At 36.8% G+C, this 18507-nt stretch overlaps 10 protein-coding genes across 10 annotated transcripts; 7 read left to right on the top strand and 3 right to left on the bottom strand.

Annotated features, from left to right (window-relative positions):
- Positions 1 to 93: 93 nt before the first annotated feature.
- Positions 94 to 1210, top strand: B0P05DRAFT_511213 (uncharacterized protein; the record flags this gene model as incomplete). The annotated part of the gene is made up of 5 exons (XM_051575608.1): positions 94 to 138; positions 190 to 469; positions 522 to 630; positions 673 to 961; positions 1007 to 1210. Exons 2-5 carry the CDS (start codon positions 349 to 351, stop codon positions 1208 to 1210), a joined length of 723 nt encoding a protein of 240 aa, XP_051434156.1. The 5' UTR covers positions 94 to 138; positions 190 to 348.
- A 1-nt stretch (position 1211) lies between these two features.
- B0P05DRAFT_587720 (uncharacterized protein) lies at positions 1212 to 2027 on the bottom strand (the record flags this gene model as incomplete). The annotated part of the gene is made up of 2 exons (XM_051582611.1): positions 1212 to 1641; positions 1693 to 2027. The coding sequence occupies 2 exons, from the start codon at positions 2025 to 2027 to the stop codon at positions 1212 to 1214; spliced, it is 765 nt and encodes a 254-aa protein (XP_051434155.1).
- Positions 2028 to 5040: 3013 nt separating this feature from the next.
- Positions 5041 to 5700, top strand: B0P05DRAFT_492203 (uncharacterized protein). The gene is made up of 4 exons (XM_051575342.1): positions 5041 to 5051; positions 5102 to 5254; positions 5307 to 5419; positions 5464 to 5700. The coding sequence occupies exons 1-4, from the start codon at positions 5049 to 5051 to the stop codon at positions 5639 to 5641; spliced, it is 447 nt and encodes a 148-aa protein (XP_051434154.1). The 5' UTR covers positions 5041 to 5048; the 3' UTR covers positions 5642 to 5700.
- Positions 5701 to 7489, top strand: B0P05DRAFT_604232 (Phosphomethylpyrimidine kinase-domain-containing protein; the record flags this gene model as incomplete). The annotated part of the gene is made up of 6 exons (XM_051583316.1): positions 5701 to 5788; positions 5831 to 6501; positions 6557 to 6683; positions 6725 to 6912; positions 6963 to 7313; positions 7359 to 7489. Exons 1-6 carry the CDS (start codon positions 5724 to 5726, stop codon positions 7487 to 7489), a joined length of 1533 nt encoding a protein of 510 aa, XP_051434153.1. The 5' UTR covers positions 5701 to 5723.
- A 21-nt stretch (positions 7490 to 7510) lies between these two features.
- On the bottom strand, positions 7511 to 9129 carry B0P05DRAFT_587718 (Hydroxyethylthiazole kinase family-domain-containing protein; the record flags this gene model as incomplete). The annotated part of the gene is made up of 3 exons (XM_051582610.1): positions 7511 to 8256; positions 8309 to 8620; positions 8667 to 9129. The coding sequence occupies 3 exons, from the start codon at positions 9127 to 9129 to the stop codon at positions 7511 to 7513; spliced, it is 1521 nt and encodes a 506-aa protein (XP_051434152.1).
- An 87-nt stretch (positions 9130 to 9216) lies between these two features.
- Positions 9217 to 10827, bottom strand: B0P05DRAFT_579643 (ATP-dependent RNA helicase HAS1; the record flags this gene model as incomplete). Its single annotated transcript, XM_051581946.1, has 3 exons — positions 9217 to 9414; positions 9468 to 10645; positions 10698 to 10827. 3 exons carry the CDS (start codon positions 10825 to 10827, stop codon positions 9217 to 9219), a joined length of 1506 nt encoding a protein of 501 aa, XP_051434151.1.
- Positions 10828 to 11548: 721 nt separating this feature from the next.
- B0P05DRAFT_471414 (MFS transporter) lies at positions 11549 to 13594 on the top strand (the record flags this gene model as incomplete). The annotated part of the gene is made up of 7 exons (XM_051574617.1): positions 11549 to 11806; positions 11852 to 12201; positions 12301 to 12425; positions 12669 to 13023; positions 13073 to 13224; positions 13275 to 13377; positions 13420 to 13594. 7 exons carry the CDS (start codon positions 11549 to 11551, stop codon positions 13592 to 13594), a joined length of 1518 nt encoding a protein of 505 aa, XP_051434150.1.
- B0P05DRAFT_124136 (O-methyltransferase-domain-containing protein) lies at positions 13554 to 14794 on the top strand. The gene is made up of 3 exons (XM_051572999.1): positions 13554 to 14277; positions 14328 to 14512; positions 14559 to 14794. Exons 1-3 carry the CDS (start codon positions 13652 to 13654, stop codon positions 14756 to 14758), a joined length of 1011 nt encoding a protein of 336 aa, XP_051434149.1. The 5' UTR covers positions 13554 to 13651; the 3' UTR covers positions 14759 to 14794.
- Position 14795: 1 nt separating this feature from the next.
- On the top strand, positions 14796 to 15414 carry B0P05DRAFT_124045 (uncharacterized protein). The gene is made up of 3 exons (XM_051572998.1): positions 14796 to 15112; positions 15156 to 15273; positions 15326 to 15414. The coding sequence occupies exons 1-2, from the start codon at positions 14816 to 14818 to the stop codon at positions 15264 to 15266; spliced, it is 408 nt and encodes a 135-aa protein (XP_051434148.1). The 5' UTR covers positions 14796 to 14815; the 3' UTR covers positions 15267 to 15273; positions 15326 to 15414.
- Positions 15415 to 16507: 1093 nt separating this feature from the next.
- On the top strand, positions 16508 to 18322 carry B0P05DRAFT_572108 (coth protein-domain-containing protein; the record flags this gene model as incomplete). The annotated part of the gene is made up of 2 exons (XM_051581418.1): positions 16508 to 16535; positions 16584 to 18322. 2 exons carry the CDS (start codon positions 16508 to 16510, stop codon positions 18320 to 18322), a joined length of 1767 nt encoding a protein of 588 aa, XP_051434147.1.
- Positions 18323 to 18507: the final 185 nt, after the last annotated feature.

The raw sequence follows: 18507 nt of genomic DNA, 5'->3' as shown, positions 1-18507 counted from the left end.
ATTGAGCATTATTTCAAACCAATACAGACCCATCGCACTAAAACAGCTTCTTGTTTATCTAGTAACAGTGATAGCAGCAATACTGATGCACCTGCCACTCCTCCTTTGACTTCGCATCCAAGACGTCCTTCTCTCAATGCAAGACTATCTTTTTTTTTTTCGATCATTTTTTATTAACATTATATCTAGGCACGAAACATCAAAGAACACTTTCAAAGTCTGACACCTGCTTACTTTAAAGATACCAAGCCTTTTTCATTTGCTTCACAAGAAATTAATGCCAGTTTGATCGTTTCGCCATCATCTAGTCATGTTCCTAGTACAACAGTAAAAACCAAATCTCAGCAAATGAGAATAGCCAACTATGTTCAAAAGCAACAGAAGAACAGAGTAGATCAGTCGTCAGTGGAGAAAGATTTGGATAGTGTCCAATTACTCAAGAAAGAAATAGATCAAGCTCAAGATAAAAGTAAGTTATAGAAATAGAGGTACATGTTCATTTCCCCATTTTTTTTTCTTAGAGCTTAGTCAATTAATTTCACATCATCAGTGTATATGTGTCATTGACCAAGTACTTTCTCTAGCTCGTTATAATAACAAGTATTATTTGCTTCAGTACCAAGTCTTGAGGTAATGTTTATAAAGACGAAGTATCACTTAAATCTACCTTAGTGAAGAATATATCTATCAATGTATTGTCTTTGGTTTTTCAAGGTTTGGAAAGCTAGTTCTATCTCCTCCTTTGTCTATCACTGAATACATTCAACTTGGTTTTATGGAAGATGCAGACACGAGTATTCTTTTATCAGAAAAAGAATTATTACTTGACTATTTCAGTACAGATATTGAACAAGACAATGGACAGATTTACTTGAAGAGTTTGCCTATGATCATAATGAATTATGTTCCCTCATTCTTGATCGAAAGAATACCTTTATTTGTATTCAATCTCATCACACAGGTATTTTTATACTCATGACCTAGTTGCTCACAATGACATGGTCAGATTGATTGGCAAGATGAAATTAGTTGTTTGGATGGCCTAGCCAAATTATTTGCCACATTGTATTACTGCACCACAAAAGAGGATTGGGAACTACTCATTCAATGCATGTATAAAAACCAAGAATTTAAAGCAAGCAAATATTTAGCAGAACAAGGTTACATTGTAGAGTTGGACATTCCAACTGAAATGACTTTATTTAAATAAACTATGGTTCAGCATGAACACGTTGATCAGCAGCTTCATGTTCAATATTGAGTTTTTCTGGCGTGTATTCTGCTACCATACGTTCCCATTCAGCTTTTTCTTCAGCCAATTGCTCGACACCATCTTCATCGGCATAGAACATAAAGTAAGCTGTGAAAGGCTTGTTGATCAAACGACCCTTTGTTGTACATTCTTCAGGTGCAGGGACAACACCGTCCAAAGAGCCAATACGGACAAGGTATTTGGCATGGGATAAATAGCCATTTGTAGAAGAATATCTTGAAGAGGTTAAGTGGTCATCCAAGTTTTGACTATCGCCACGTTCAGCACGGCCTTCTTCTTTGGTAGTGGTTGCAATGGGTCTTGATGTACCTACCCAAGAACCATCTCTGTAAGAATAAATGACAGGCACTGTATCTACTGGATTGGCTCTATTTAAATAAGGTGTTAAACTAAGATACATCTTGTTTATTCAAACTTACTCTTGAGCATCAGGGCTCAAAGGAGCAGCAGCAAGTTGGCCTACTAGATTATCAGGTCTATCAAAGGGAGTAGATTGACCTTGAGCTTGGTATAAAAATGCGTGGGTTTGCACATTGTACCAATGCAAAAATCCAGTTAATTCCGGATTACATTGATAGATACGGTTTCCTTTGGCGTACCAGACATCAAACAAGGTAGAATTAGCAGGAGCAGCAATGCGTTCCTTGACATCATTGACTGTGGGTGCTCTATAGTTTAAAGCAGGTATATTATCTGCTAAGATAACAGGTACAATGAGGGAGAGAATAGCTGGTGCGGTAATAGAGATCTTCATACTATACAGTGATAATAAAATATGAGAATAGATCTATTAAATATATATATATATACTTTTTTTTTCTCGAATTATTTACATTGTTTAACTGGAAGAATTTTAAGAACAAGCAAATAAATTATAAGCTTGAAAGAATGAGTTTGTTTATACTAGTGTTTTATGCATATGAAATTTTTGTTGATGCAAATAAATCAATGCTGTTGTGCCCTTTTTTTCAATAATTAGAGTCTATCAAAAGGAACTTATGTATTCATTGGGCTGAAATTAAACTTTAATTTTATCAGAAGCAAGTGGTCATTGTCATTTGTTTGTTTAATACAAATGGTGATTCGTTAGATAATAACAGGATGATACATGCAAAATAGTGCAATATTCAGTTAAATAAAGGATTTTTGCAAAGTGCTGGCTGAAAGAAATACATGATTTATAGTATTAAGTGTTGTGTTTACATGAAAAAAAGGGTGTTTACTATAAAAGAAAGAAAAAATCGTACGTAGTCTAGTGAACACCTTCAGAGGAATGTTTCATTTATTTTCTGAACCAAACATAATGAACAAGTAAAAAATTGAAGTTTATATACAAATATGGTCAGTCATACACTAAGCCTTCAATTCTGAAAAAGAGGATTATCAGAGACTGTTGTGATATAATCAAGTGAATAATTGAAGGTTATCTAAGTAAAATTGAATCAGTCCTGAAAGAAAATGCTTATTTTAGTTGATCCTGTACGCCAATGAATAAACAAAAAGTTACTTATTCACTCTTTAGTTCTTGTTTAGAATAAATCATAGGTAAGCAATGCCTCTAATACACAAAAAAAACATTACTGCTTTTAAATTGTCAGACAACAAGAGGGCGTCTTTTATTGAAGGCACAAAAGGATACGTGAAGTCATTCAAGAAACAACCCAACTCTTGAACATTTAAATCTCCGATACTCAACATTTCTGAACAATGTCGCGTCATGTTCATCTCTGTTACTAATCTCTTTTCTAATCCAATACCTCAGTTATCTTTAAAAAAAACAAGAACTGCTTCTATTAGCCACTAAAGAACAAGTCTTCTGTAAGGCAAATTGCTGACAGTCTTAAAATTCCTCATACAACTGTGCACAAAGTAATTAAATGTTCAGAGAACGCGGCACCTACGAGAGAGAAAAAAAAAGGCTCCGGAAGACCAAAGTTCTTGAGCGATAGAGACAAGAGACATCTTACAAGTATTTCGAAGCGTGATAGAGCCATCTCGCTTGAGCAACTTCGGCTCAATTGACTGTCAAATGCAACAACCAGCTGATCTCAAAGGAACTGCATGAGATGGGCTATAACAAAAGGGTAACAGCAAAAAAGTCCTTCCTGAGTGAAAAACACAAGGAAGAGAGAAGAAATTTTGCTGAAGAACACAAGCACTGGACAGTTGAGCAGCGGAGAAAGGTGGTTTGGACAGATGAGTCCAGCGTTAAAATCGAACGAGACCTGGAAGAAGGTTTGGAGAAAACCAAAGGAGAAGTTCTTGAAGGGCTGTCTCAAGCAATCCTTCAAAAACGTTAGAACCACTATTATGGTCTGGGGGGGCTATTAGCGGTGGAAAGAAGTCAAAGTTGGTCGTTATGTCCAACGATAAAAGAGCAATCAAAAATTATGTCGATCTTGTTTGTGATTCTGTTTTGCTTCCTTTTCTCCAAAGCATTCCAGATACTATGTTGTAAAATGGCACGCCTATCCATAGAGGTCGCCCAGCAAAGGCATGGAGAGAGCAACGTGGATCAGCCAGTTGAAGTGGCCAGCTCAATCGCCTGATCTGAATCCCACTGAGAATGTTTGGAACATTTCAAACGCTATTTCCATTGTCAATGATATAACAACAGACCGAAGTGCGTTCAAGAAACCTTGCTTCAACAAGCTTGGAGCAGTTTCAGTGTTGAAACAATCAACAAAATGATTGATGCCATGCCTGATCGCATTCAAAAGGTGATTGATGCACATGGAGGCTTTATCGGCTACTGACACTTTAATAAGAAAACAATTAAATACTATAAGCCTCTTTATTTGTCACCATTATGTATTATGAGTATTTGTCAATACAATATGTGAAAATGAGGGTGTATCCAATATGGCCATGTCGGAGATTAATTTGCATTATTATTCTTTCTCAAGCTCTAGAATAAACTTCAGCTCTTCTTCCACATCACTATGATCAATTGTCCCAATTTATCTGTTAGTCCTTATTTAATAGAGAAACAGTTTGACCAAAGGAAGTCTGATTGCTTGGGCTAACACCGGGACTCATTTGATCATCAGGGATAGATTGGTCAGCTGACTGGTTTGATTTTATGTTGTGAGTCGAAGAGAAATATTTTTCAAAACGGCGCTCTTTTGCCGAATTGCCTGGAAAAAAGGAACACAGGCTTTCTAAAGGCACACCAAGCTTGCATTCTGAATACTGGCTTTGTATATCCTTTGTAGCAAAGGAACAATGATAAAGAATAATTACACAATGGAGTATGTTATAATGCTTTTTATAGGTGCCTTTTGGCTGAGCATCAAGAAATTGTCTAAATGGATAAACAAAAACCTATGCAAATTTTAACAAATATCATTTTTGATATCTTCTCTTTTTGATCATTTTACAATATGTTACAAACATGAGTGGAGACTTGTGTCTTTTTCTCTTGAGCTTAATTCAATTAATTTTTCTTTTTTTGGTCAGTTTTCAATAATGCTGTAAAAAGAAGCTAAAGTTACTAAAGCTTGTGAAAGCATGAACAGGAAGACTTTCTTTTCATGATATTGTTCAATATTTTATCAATGACCTTCCGAAATACCTCAACAGAGATGCAATCTAATAAACAATTGCATTCAAAAAATGAAAATCCAAAATAAGTCTAGCAAAACGAATTTTTTTTAAAAAAAAAGCGAAGTTTTAGAAAAGCCCTTATTTAGTAATAATGTCGAGAAATAAAATAAAATTTATAACTTTTCTTTTTTTTTTTTCTTCTTTTCTTTTCTTTTCTCATTCATTAATCATGGTAAACGTATATTTTATGTCTTGCAAGATGACTCATTTTTCTTTCTTAAGAGTGACCAACTTACAGCTGAACAAATTGCAGAATACCGCGAAGCTTTTCAGCTTTTTGATGCTGATAAAAGTGGAAGCATTAGTGCTAGTGAACTTGGTGTTGTGCTTCGTTCGTTTGGTATGAATCCCAGTGATGCTGAATTGCAAGATATGGTAAAGAGAAACAGATAGTATGACGTATCTGATCTAATAATAAAAAATAAAGGTAAATGATGTGGATGCTGATGGCAATGGAACCATTGATTTTGAAGAATTTCTGGGTTTAGTCAAGAACTTACAATCAGAAAATGATACAGATGATTTACAAGAAGCTTTCAAGTAAGTAAGTTAGTGTATAGGTGTCTATGTTAATCACTCTATAGAGTGTTTGATGCAGATGGAAATGGTGTTATTGATCGTAGTGAATTACAAAAAGTCATGGCTTCTTTACATGAAAACTTAACTGAAGAAGAATTAGATGCTATGATCCAAGAAGCTGATATAGATGGTAACGGCACCATCAGTTTTGAAGAGTTTAAGGCTATGATGAGCGGTAAATAAATTTTGTGTATTTATGTTGTAAGATCTCTATTTCTTTCCTTTTTTTTTTTGTACCCTTGAATAAAAAAGAAAAAAAAAAGATATGACTAAAACTGTACAAGCGCCACTACCTAAAGTATTGACTATTGCTGGTAGTGACAGTGGAGGGTATGTCTTACTTTGGCCTTGAATAATAACTTATTTCTCTAGTGGTGCTGGTATCCAAGCAGATATCAAGACATTAACTTCACTTCACGTCTATGCAACTTCAGTCGTTACCTCTTTGACTTCACAAAATACATTGGGTGTGGATGATATCCATGATGTGCCTGCTGAATTTGTTCAGAAACAAATCATATCTGTATTAAAGGACATTGGCTCGGATGCTATCAAGATTGGTATGCTTTCTTCTTCTGCCATCATCAAATCTGTCGCAGACACACTCAAGGAGTTTCCTCAATATGCGCGTCAGATTGTTGTGGATCCAGTGATGATATCTACCAGTGGATCTCGTCTGTTAGCTGTAGATGCTCTTCATACACTTGTGAAGGAATTATTCCCTATCAGTTATGTGCTAACACCTAATGTACCTGAGGCAGAACTCTTGCTTGATCTTGCACCAGGATCCATTAAGTGTTTAAAAGACATGAGAGATGCTGCTCAGCAATTAACTCTATTCGGTCCCAAGTTTGTATTACTAAAAGGAGGACATTTACCACTCTCCAAAGACGGTAAAGAACAAGTGGTGGATGTGTTGTATGATGGCAAAAAAACAATGTGGTATGAAATCATCAATGATTATGTCGATACAAAAAACACGCATGGTACTGGGTGTACACTCTCTGCTGCTTTGGCTGGTGAGTTGGCTAAAGGCGAGAATGGTAAAGTTAAAAAACAAAAACAAATCAATTAGGCCTTTATGAATAACTCGAGTAGTGTTAAATGCCTGTAAGAATGCTATTCACTATGTAAAGACAGCCATTGCTCAGTCTTTGGTGGGTATTGGTAATGGTAATGGTCCCATTAACCATTTTCATCCTTTGAGATGGTCTCCTTATCAAGGGTAAGATCTATTGCTCAGTTAAGATTTTAATCGATCCATAGAAAAACCTTTATCCAGGCTGTTAAAGAATCACTGCCCACAGGTTTATGGTCTGATTTTATTGATCACCCCTTTGTTCGTGGTATTGCTGATGGTACTTTACCCACTGAATCTTTCACCTATTATCTCAAACAAGATTATCTCTATTTACAGCATTACGCCAGAGCTGCAGCATTAGCCGCCTACAAATGTAAAGAGGATACATACATACTATATCGTTAACCAACCCTCTTGTTATAGCCGACACAATGAACACCGTTGGTGCCAATGCTTCTATTGTACTTCATATCACCAAGGAGTCACAACTTCATTTAGAGTATTGTGCTCGATGGGGTATTACAAAAGAAGATGTCCTAAGCACACCTGAAAGTGTTTTCAATTCTGCTTATAGTCGATATGTACTCGATAAGGGCCAATCAGGCGATCTGCTTGATTTGAAGATCTCTATGGCACCTTGCTTGCTTGGTTATGGTGAAATTGGGCTCAAGTTGTTTAATGATCCTGCTACCAAAAGAGACGGCAACCCTTATTGGGATTGGATTTGTCAATATGCTGCTGATGACTTTCAAGAGGCTGTTCATGTTGGCATGCGTAAGTAAATGGAATTATTGAGTGGTCTTATTGATGTCTTTGTAGAGGAATTAGAAGTCTTGGCTGAGACTTATGTTTCTACTTCAGAAGCTCGTTTTAGAGATGTATGCAAAACCTTTGAACAAGCAACTCGACTTGAAGTCATGTTCTGGGAAATGGGCCTTCGTCTTTGCTAAATAAAATAAAATAAAATGTTTTTATTGAATTACACGGATTCTAGCATACTTTTGAAGGAGTTCGGGTGAATTAGTGACATTGTAGAGCTCATCAATCAGAGCAGCACGGAAAGTACCAGGACCGTGCACATATTCACGCTTGGCTGCCAATTCAGATGCCACAGTCACTGTCAAGATACCGGCCACTGTAGCCAAGAGATAATCATCACGATTGGCTGCAGTAAAACAAGCAACCACAGACGAGACCATGCATCCACTGCCTGTGATCAAGGGTAAATAAGGATCACCATTCTCTATAGCAAACACACGATGACCATCCGAGACATAGTCCACCGGACCCGTTAACCCAATCACACAATTGTTTTCTCTTGCTAACTGTTTGACTGCACTCACCATCACTTGCTCTTCATGTGTGCCTACTGAATCAACACCTCTTGATTTACCTCCAAATCCTGACATGGATAGAATTTCACCTGCGTTGCCCTTAATCACTGTCAAATCACACTCATTCAAGAATCGAGTCAGTGTTTGTTTCCTGAATTGAGTGGCACCACAGCCCACAGGATCTAAAATGACAGGGTTTTTGTGACTTGCATTGACTTGGGCTGCTGAAATCATGAAATCGATATCATTCAATGTACCCATGTTGAGTAACATAGCACCATTGACAGCAGCAAGATCGCGGAGTTCTTGTGCATTGGTTGACATGATGGGAGATGCACCTACAGCCAGTGTAGCATTGGCATTGTCGTTAATGACAACATAATCTAAAAAGGAAACATGTCAGTCTGGACATAATGCCATGAACAAAACACTTACTCGTGATATGATGTACCATAGGCGTCTTTGCCTTGATGTTCTTGGCTGCCTGTATCGCATAAGTCACAGCATCATCTACTGTAGTGTTGGCCTTGACACCCATCTTTTCAAAACTGTGGCGAATTAAACCGAGTAATTCTTCACATGCCAATTTAGGATCTTGTGCTGCCATGATAGCAGATACAATAGCAAGGCCGTCTGTATACATCTTGCCCGTATGAGATCCTTCAAGCAACTCACATGCATTTTTAGCACTGATACCACCAATAGCCACTGTAGGAATAGGATTGGCTTCAATGGATCTCAAAATACCTAATTACATAAATTGAGTGACACACACATCCATACCATGTCTTACGTTGTACGCCTTCAACACCTAAAGGTTGCTTAATGTTTTTTTTAGTGGATGTGAACCAGACAGCACCAATACCGAGATAATCAGCGCCGTCACGAATAGCAGTAACAGCTTCTTGTTCTGTATTGCAAGAAACACCAATAATCTTTTTAGGACCTAGAATGTGTCGAGCCTGAGTCAAAGGCATGTCGTCTTGACCGATATGAACCCCTTCCGCATCCACAGCTTGAGCTACATCCAGCCTATCGTTGATAATGAGAGGTACGCCATATTTACGAGTCAAGGCTTTGACTTTAAGAGCAAAGTCGATAAATGGTCCTGTCTCAGTATCTTTTTCACGTAGTTGAACAATCGTGACACCTCCTTCAAGTGCACGTTCTATTTGACCGAGAAAAGTCTTGCCTTCAGGCACAAGTGAACGATCTGTAACAAGGTAAAGTGAATAGTCTACTTTTTTAATAGCCATAACTGGAAAAAAAAGAGAAAAAATTCGCTGTGGTTAAAATGTCTAGAATGAGATGGTTTTTTGTTTTATTGAAAAATGCAAAAAGAATTATTTAGAACTAGAAATAGCCAAGTTGATCTTGGGAGGTACTTTGAAGCCAAATGATTTAGCAATTTTAGCAAGATCAAGACTATCAACATCAAAGATCTTTTTGTTGTGATATGTAGCGTAGGATTGCAAATAAGATCTAAAGGCATCACGGGCAGATTGGTTTAAATAAAAGTTCTTTTCAATCAGTTGTTCAAGCTATCAAGAAAATGAGTAACACATTCATACACATATATATATATATGTCTTACTTGGCTTTGTACATTGGTAATTTTCTTGGTGGGGAATTGGTATTCATTTAATGGCACTTTGGCTTCTTTCAAAAGCTTCAAGTAACCAGTTTCGCTTGGTAGTAAGAACAATAAACTCTTACCCTTGCCACCAGCACGAGCAGTTCTGCCTACGCGATGAATATAGTCGCGGGTGTCATCTGCAGGATCAAACTGGACAATCCAATCAACAGCAGGAATATCTAATCCTCTTGCTGCTACATCTGTGCACAATAAAATACCCTTTTCAGCCTTTGAAAATTCAAAGAAAGTATCAGTACGCTTCTGTTGCTTTTGACGGCCGTGTAATTCCATGACTGGCAAATCAATATAGTTCAATAGTTCGGCATAGTATTTGACTGCATTACAGCTAGAGAAGAACACAATGACTTTTTTCTTTTGGTTTTTGCGCAAAAAGGTAAATAAGAGCAAGAAGCGTTGATCTGCTTCAACAATAACAAATCCTTGTTCTAATCCTTCTGCTGTTGATGTTTCTTTCTTTTCATCCACATTGATGTAAAGAGGTTGTTCTTTAAGTGAGACACGGGCAAGATCAGAGACTTTAGTGGTTTGTGTTGCAGAGAAAAGCATGGTTTGACGATCCTTAGGCAAAATTCTAACAATTTGTTTCATTTCTTCTTCAAACCCAATGTCCAAAATACGATCAGCTTCATCAATGACGAGCGTCTTGAGGTTTTTGGAAATGAACCCTTTTGTGTTTTGTAAATGATCCAAGAGTCTACCAGGTGTGGCGACTAAAAGATTGATTCCCTTCACTAACTTATCGGCCTCTACTTTTCTATTGGCACCACCGATGACAATACCATGGGTGATATGTGGATGGTATTTACACAATTCTTCAGCGACACCATAGATTTGAATGGCTAATTCACGGGTAGGAGAAACAATGATAACACCTGTGCCATTTCTAGCCTTGAATTTGTGACGAAGCAAGAGTTCAATAGCAGGGATCATGAATGCTACTGTCTTGCCTGAACCTGTCTTGGCAGCACCCAAGACATCACGACCTTCCAAAAGAGGAGGAATGGTCTTTGCTTGAACTTCTGTCATTTGAGTAAAGCCCATATCTTTGATGGCCTTCTTTGTATCTTCATGGCATTCGAGAATTTCAAAGCGAAGGTCGACTTCTTCTTTGGGTTCTATTGTAAAGAGTGAGATCGAGGTTGGTAGATCGACTTGTGTGTATTTTACCTTCTGTTTGAACAGGTTCTTCAGGCACAGGCTTAGCTTCACCTTTAGCAACTTCTTGCTTCTTTTTGTTGGCTCTTTTATCAGCGTGAGATCGCTTACGTTTTTTGTTTTCAACAACTGTATCCACCATATGAGTTTGATAGCAAAGAAGAAAAAAAAAAGGAAGAAAAAAAAGACAAGACATAAAAATAGAGGGGTGGCTTTTAGCATTGTAAGACTGGTTTTCCTGTCCAAATAAAGATCGACGAACAGGATTGTGTCACAAAGAGGTGCATAAACTATCTGATTTAAAAGCAACTTTGTTGTTGAGATAGAGTTCCTTGGGTTCTTTGTGTTCTCTGATAGGACATGTAAAAATAGTTTTTTTTTACAGAAATGATTAAACAAAAATGCAATCGTCTACTGCTGGCATAAACAACTTCTATCAAGCCTTAATCTTGAATGCAACCATATTGTTAGTATCCTGATAGTCATGGTGCATACAACAGCTAAAATAGAAAGCATATTGCAGACTCAATAGTTTTGTTTTATCGCAAAACTTTTTTGTCGCTATGCGTGTTTACAAAACCAGTGTAACTCAAAATGATAAGCTTTAAAGGAATCTCATATTTCAAAAACTATATTTCTGTTATTTATATCCAATTAAAAACTACGCCTATGACACGAACTTTGATGCGGTAGATCCTTTTAAACCTTGTTTATATGAAGACAGCAATGCCTCCATATTTGATTGCAACCTCCTTGAGTATACAACATATCATATACATTTTTTTCTACTTTAAATATTCTTTAAATTGTCTGTTGTTCTTTTCATTACCCCTTTTTTTCTTTTTTTTTTGCGTTCTGTTGCAATGCATAATATAGAGTTCAACAACAAAAAACATTTTGAGCCTAAAGATTTCGATACACTCGAAGCTCCTTCTTCCTCGGCTATTACTATAGTTCAAGCATCAGACACAGCATCGCAACAAGAATCGTCTCACCATGAACCTTACTCTGTTTTCACAAAAAACCAAAAAATCATGATTGTCTTGACGGCTTCCATCTCCAGTTTCTTTAGTCCGTTTTCAGCCAATATTTATTTCCCTGCATTGACATTGATTCAAGACGTAAGAGATTTTATTCTTAAGCAACACCGCATAACATGTTGATAGGATATGCACATCACAGAACGTTTAGTAAGCACCACAGTCACTGGCTACATGATCTTTCAAGGCATTTCACCCTCCTTTTGGGGAAGTTTAGCGGATAGCTGGGGCCGTCGTCCTGTCTTTGTCTCGACGTTTTTGGTTTATGCACTGGCTTGTATTGGACTTGCAAACACAAAGAATTATGCCACCTTGTTATCACTGCGAATGTTGCAGGCATTTGGGTCGAGTTCTGCTATTGCTGTAGGAGCTGGTACTATCGGAGACATCGCTTCGCCTATGGAAAGAGGAGGCTATATGGGCATTTTTACAATGGGTTCCATGTTGGGCAATTGTTTGGGTCCGCCTTTAGGTATGTCTATGTAGCGCTGCTGTGTTGATAACAAAAATAACTTTCTTAGGCGGTGTGTTGAGTTATGCGTTAGGCTGGAGGTAACATTTGATAGATTGGGAAGGACTATCTTAATCATGTTTCTTAGATGGATATTTTGGGTACTTTCTTTGATGGCTATCTTGCTTTGGATTGTCCAGATCTTTTTTCTTCCCGAAACGCTTCGATCACTTGTAGGCAATGGATCAGGTTATGCCAATCCCACGCCTTGGCAATACTGGAAACATCGAAAAGAACACCACAAAGTCCAAGAACAACAACAACAGGAGATCATCATGGAAGAAGCCATTCCAACCGAGAAACGAGATGCATTATCTAATCCATCTCAACTTTGCTTTCAATCTGGTGCTACAGCCTATATCAACAAAGACGCAAGCACCGCGAGTCAGCCGGGACAAGACGATGCCAAGATAACACTCCCATGGAGTCAAGATAGTGGTATTTTACAACATAGTTCTGAAGAAACACTTTCAGAAAAACAAGTTCAAAAAAGTCGATATTGGAATTTTCCTAATCCACTTCAATCAGTCTATTATCTTAAAGAAAAGGATGTGTTTGCACTTTTGCTTTATAATTCGATACAATACGCTAGTCTCTATTGCGTACTTACAAGTCTTACAGGCTTGTTTACGGATATTTACCAATTGAATGTGTTTCAAATAGGCCTATGTTTTCTATCGAATGGACTGGGTGCTATGATAGGGTCTTTTACATCGGGCAGGATTCTAAACTACAAGTTCAAAAAGATGGCCAAATCTCTCAATATCAGCGAGGAGTTTATAAAGAGGTATGCATTGTGATAAACAAAGCCATCCCAGATTTTAACCCTAGAAAAGAGAAAAGATTGACCCTGAATTTCCTATTGAAAAAGCCAGAATGGGTGTTACTTGGATTTGGGGGATAGCATTTAATATTTTCATGATTGTTTATGGATGGTGTCTACAACAACAAGTGCATATGGCCATACCTATTGTGATTAATTTTCTAAGTATGTTATTGACAGAAAGATATAGTAGTTTTATTCACTCCCTTTTTTAGTGTCTTATTGCTCTACGTGCATTCATAATTCAACTAATACACTGTTGGTTGACTTGTTTCCTCATAATTCAGCTGCTATTATTGCCTCTAGTAACCTGACAAGGTAATATAGATAGTCAAATACAAGAATTAATACGGTTCTTAGATGTTTATTAGGTGCTGGTGCTGTGATGATGGTTGAACCTGCTGTTGCTGCTATGGGCGTAGGATGGTTTTTTACAATGGTTTCTTTTGTTTTATTACTTTCACGAACAACTGTTATTGTCCTCTTAAAGTTTGGTCCCAAATGGAGATTAGAGCGTTTTCATCAAAGTCAATAATACTCTCTTTCTGTACATGTAATATTGTAAATAAAATAAAAATACTGGAATGCAGGTATGAGACTGACAACAAATGCACACTCTGCAATGTATGATTGGATAAGCAAGTTCAAGGCATGCAAGGAGAGCAATACGCACTTGAATATCCTATTTGATTCCTTTTTCTCTTTTCCTACAGAAAAAAAAAATATGATAAAATCAACATCAAAAATAGTAGCTTTGAATTTTTTTCATAGAGTAACTTCTTCTCAACAGATACTCAAAAGAACCCATACAACTACACTCATGACAGGCACAGCTAGTGATTTTGGTGGTCGTTTAAGACTAGGTGAAGAAAAGTATTGTGAAAAATACAGTACACCTTTTAAGCAACCCTTCCAACGTGTATTGGACTCCATTTCAAAAGAGACAAAGGAGACACTTAGCAATCCTCACATGATGGTGAGTGAAGTACAAGCCAGACTACTCAAGGAGTTAGTTGCTTTGATGAGACCTACTCGTGTGCTTGAGATTGGTGGCTTTACAGGTTATTCAGCTGTTGCTATGGCTTCTGCTTTACAACCCAATACAAAGATCGTCTCATTAGAATTGGATCCTAAGCATATTGAGATTGCTAAAAGACAGATTAGTTCTGCTGGTTTACAAGACAAGATTGAGTTTATTCAAGGTCCTGCGAACGAAAGGTATAAATTCATATGAGAGTAACACGAAACTTAAAAGCCTCTACGTATAGTCTATTGAACTTGGCAGGTACTCAATATGACTTCATTTTCTTAGGTAAGTCAATGTGTGTGTATGTGTGTGTGTATATGCTTGACACGTCATTAGATGCTGATAAGGGCGGATATATCCATTATTTTGATACAATCATGGAGCATCACTTGTTATCTGATCAAGGTGTCCTTATTGTCGATAATGGTAAGTGAATAACAACTATTGATATTGAATATTGACCAATGATTAGTCTTGTATTTTGGACAAGTTCATAAGTCAATCCCGGGATTCAGTCATGAAAATGAGCCAGTAACAACAGAAGCTTCCAAGAATATCAAAAAAGTAGCTTCCAAAGTACACAAATTCAATGAACACATTGCTAATGATACAAGAGTTGAGTCTACTATTTTGCCCATCTTTGATGGTATCACCATTATCAGAAAGAAATAAATAAATAAAAACAGTGTGTGTTCCTGGGGTTTAATTATAACGCGTTTTTTTTTTAATATGATAAAGGTCATTGAAGTGTATAACAATACAGAGAATGCACTTGAATTGCTATCGAACATAAGACACATGATGTTACAGATCATACAAGCAGTTTCTTCAGCTTCAGCAGCTTCACTTACAGTAGAACCTGATTTAGTTTCTCTTCAAAAAGCACGTAAAGAATATGAACAACTGATGAGTTCTTTTAAATCAACAGTGGACTGGTTACAACACAATCAACTGAGATCAGAAGACTTGGAGGCTCAATCTCCAGACTATGAAGCCGATATAAAACAACAAGCAAAACTGGAAGAGGTAAGAAATACAAGGCTGAATGTTAAGATACTTACTTGAATAGGAATCAATGCGTGTCAATGACCAGTTAAAGCGTTTACTTAATCAATCTTATGCCTTACAATTCCAAATAGAAATGCTCTTTAACTCATCTCAAGATGTTAGTTTGAGTTAAATGTTATGTAAATAAAACTGTATCATAAAATATAAACTAACTTAGTTTCTTTATTAAAGTACTCCATTGTGTCAACAGAATAGTTTGAGCCTAAACAATCAGGTTCAGATGTAATTGAGTATTATTTTATTTTTATGGTGCTGTCCAAAAAAGAAAGAAAAATGGCTAAGCTATGCTATCTAGTAGCATTCAAGTAGCTCCATTTGTTTTATATTGATTATCGTTAACAGTGAATCAAAGTATGTCTTGTTTTAATAGTTACAATTGAAATTGATCTGGAGTAGGAGAATGTGCCATTGGTCAAAAGAAACCATAGAAGAACTGAACTGGTGGAAGACATTTCTAACAAAGAAAAATGGCTTACCCATACAAACAATACAACTGAAGAAACCGAAAGCGATCATCACAACAGACAGTTCCGATACAGGCAGGGGTGTAAACTCATTGATGATACAGACATACGGGTTTTGGACCAAGAAGGAAAAACTATTGCCAACCAACGTAAGAAAACTGATAGCCATATATTTTGCGATTCAATTACGTGCGCCAAGACGCAAAAACTCAACAATCAAGATATTAACAGACAATACCACTCAATAAAGTACGTAACCAAAGAAGGTGATACAGCATCAGTAGACCTACAAAACTATGCAGTAACGATTCAAGATTTTTGTAACAAATTCAATTTTTTTATTGGAAAACCTTACCACATTTGGAGCCGAAGCGAAGGCAAAAAAAATTGCTTTAGGCATAACAAACAATAGTGTATCTTAAAATTTTGGAACAAAAATAGCTTAAAACTTCTGTCCAATCATTGATTCTCTTCCTTCTAAAGCAACTTGCTAAATGGAGTAATTTAGCGCCAAGTGCCGAATTGTTCCTTTTTAAAAATAAGAAAAAGAGAAGCCATACTCCTTGAAAATACATTAGTTCGAAACAAGCAAAGAATCATGACATCTCTTAATTTTAAACCTACTTTTTAGAAAGTACCTATCAAAAACATGACTATACATTAAGAAGAAGATGCACTCAGTAACAGGGCTCTTTTTCTTGTGTGATAAGTGTTTGGATGAGGCTTGATAGCCATATAAATCCAAGAAATGACAAGAAATGCCAAGCTAGCTTAACAGTCTCCGTTCTTCCGCTCTATTTTCTCAAACTCATTCTAAACAAACATATATAAAAGAATGACATTTAATCCCTGTGTCCATATATTTATCTTTGTAATTTTATTCATTATTATGCTTATTACCAAGGCAATCACAACTCGTAAGTTTATTTCTTTCTCTTTTGAACAATGTTAACATTTCAATTTAGTTTCCAGTCTCTCTGCAGTCGCATTTATCTCCATTGATGCCAGTCCAGCATCCTCCTCTAACATCAATTACAACGTCATTAACGTATCAAACAATACTTACGCTATGGGTGTCGTTGTGGACAATGTGACTTATCCGTTGACATTAAGTGAAGATGCTGATATACTTTACACCGGTTCTGCTCCTGTTGCTTATTCTGGATACAGCTATGTTCAAATCAACAAAGTTACCAATGCTACTGAAATGGAACCCTTTTTGCGTAAACCAATTGAAACCAACACATTCAATGAGTTCTTTAACCGTACTTGGAACCAATATCAAGTAGCTACACTCCCTAATATCTATGAACCAGTCAAAGAAATCAACCGTATCAAAACGAATTTACACCGAGAAGGAGAAATTGCTACTATCCATATCACTGCCAACCAGACTGAATTTGACCGTTTAGTCAACAGCAACATTACAGATGACTACGAACTTAAAACAACCAAACTAAGCTATGTCAACTTGAATGAGACATTCTCATTCAAACATGTCAAGCTATCCCTTTCCGGCCATTTTTCTCGTCTCATGCCTAAAGTCTCATTCAATCTCAAGTTAAAAAAGAAGGATCGTCTCTACCAATTCAGACACATCAAACTTAGAGCCATGATCACAGATCCCAGTTATCTCAGAGAAAAGCTGTCATACGATGTCATCAAATCCGTCGGTCTCTTGTCTTCTGAATACTCTTATTGTCGTTTGTTTGTCAATGGTAGACCTCTGGGTCTCTTTGGTATTATGGAACCCTTTCAAGACCCTTGGTTGGCCAATTCTTTTGCTGATGGTAACGAAGATTATGAGAACGGTTATCTCTATCAAGGCTTAATTGCATATAACATTCCAGATTTGACCTATCATGAAAACAAAACCATGTACACACTAGGAGAATACAAAGTGAAGGTGCCTGCTCCTGGTGGTACAAAAGAAGATTTCCAACCTTTGATTGACTTTACAAAGGCTATTTCCAAAGCGCCTACCAATGGTTCAAATGCTGTTGAATCATGGAACAAGATCATGAACATGGATGTTTTTCTTAGAAACATGGCTGTAGAGATACTTTTGGGTTTATCAGATGGTTTTATCGCTGGTCACAACAACTTTTATCTTTACAAGAACCCTTCCACAGACAGAATGTTCTACATTCCTGCCGACTTTGATTTGAACATGGGAAATTCCATCAATGGCATTTCTGGTATGTTGACTGGTAATTACAGTACTTTCCCCCAGATGAATTCCACCTATTTGATGGACAAGTTATTACAAGTACCTGAATTCAAGCAAACATTCGAAAGCTATTTATTCAACATCACTCAGAACTTGGTTAACCCTACTGTCATGAACAACCGCATTAATGATTTGTCTAATATGCTTAAAGAAGACGTCGCATGGGATCAAGACTTGGTCTATGCAGGATTTAATTTCTCCAGTATGTTTGGTGATTTTAAAGGCATAAATATGAGTGGTTCAGATATGCATCTCCCTTTAAACAACAAACCTGACAATACTTCTGCTTTTGAATCTGCTTTGTTGAAAGTTTTCAAAGACCCTTACATTGTTGATTTTGGCTTGAGAATTTTGTTCCGTGTTCCTTTTGAGACAGCTGTCAATGGTCCAACAGGTTATATCTCGTTGGTTGGCATTAAAGAATGGGTCCAAAGGATCAATGAAAATGTTTTGAATTACTTTAATCATAAATAAAGAACTATTAGAGATAATCGATGCAAACTTACGAATAACGCTAAATGCAACGGAAAAAAAAAACGAGTTAAAAACTGGAGATTGGATAAGATCCTAACAATCATTCGCAATTGACTATTCTCCTCTTCTAGCGAAAAGACAGATGCTTCAGTCTTAACTTTTTTAGTTTTGTATTGACTGATTTG

Source organism: Gilbertella persicaria (genome assembly GCF_025201335.1).
Source record: "Gilbertella persicaria strain CBS 190.32 chromosome Unknown B0P05scaffold_23, whole genome shotgun sequence".
Lineage (NCBI taxonomy): Eukaryota > Fungi > Mucoromycota > Mucoromycetes > Mucorales > Choanephoraceae > Gilbertella > Gilbertella persicaria.
Note: the sequence above shows the minus strand (reverse complement) of the source record. Positions and strands in the feature narration are given on the sequence as shown.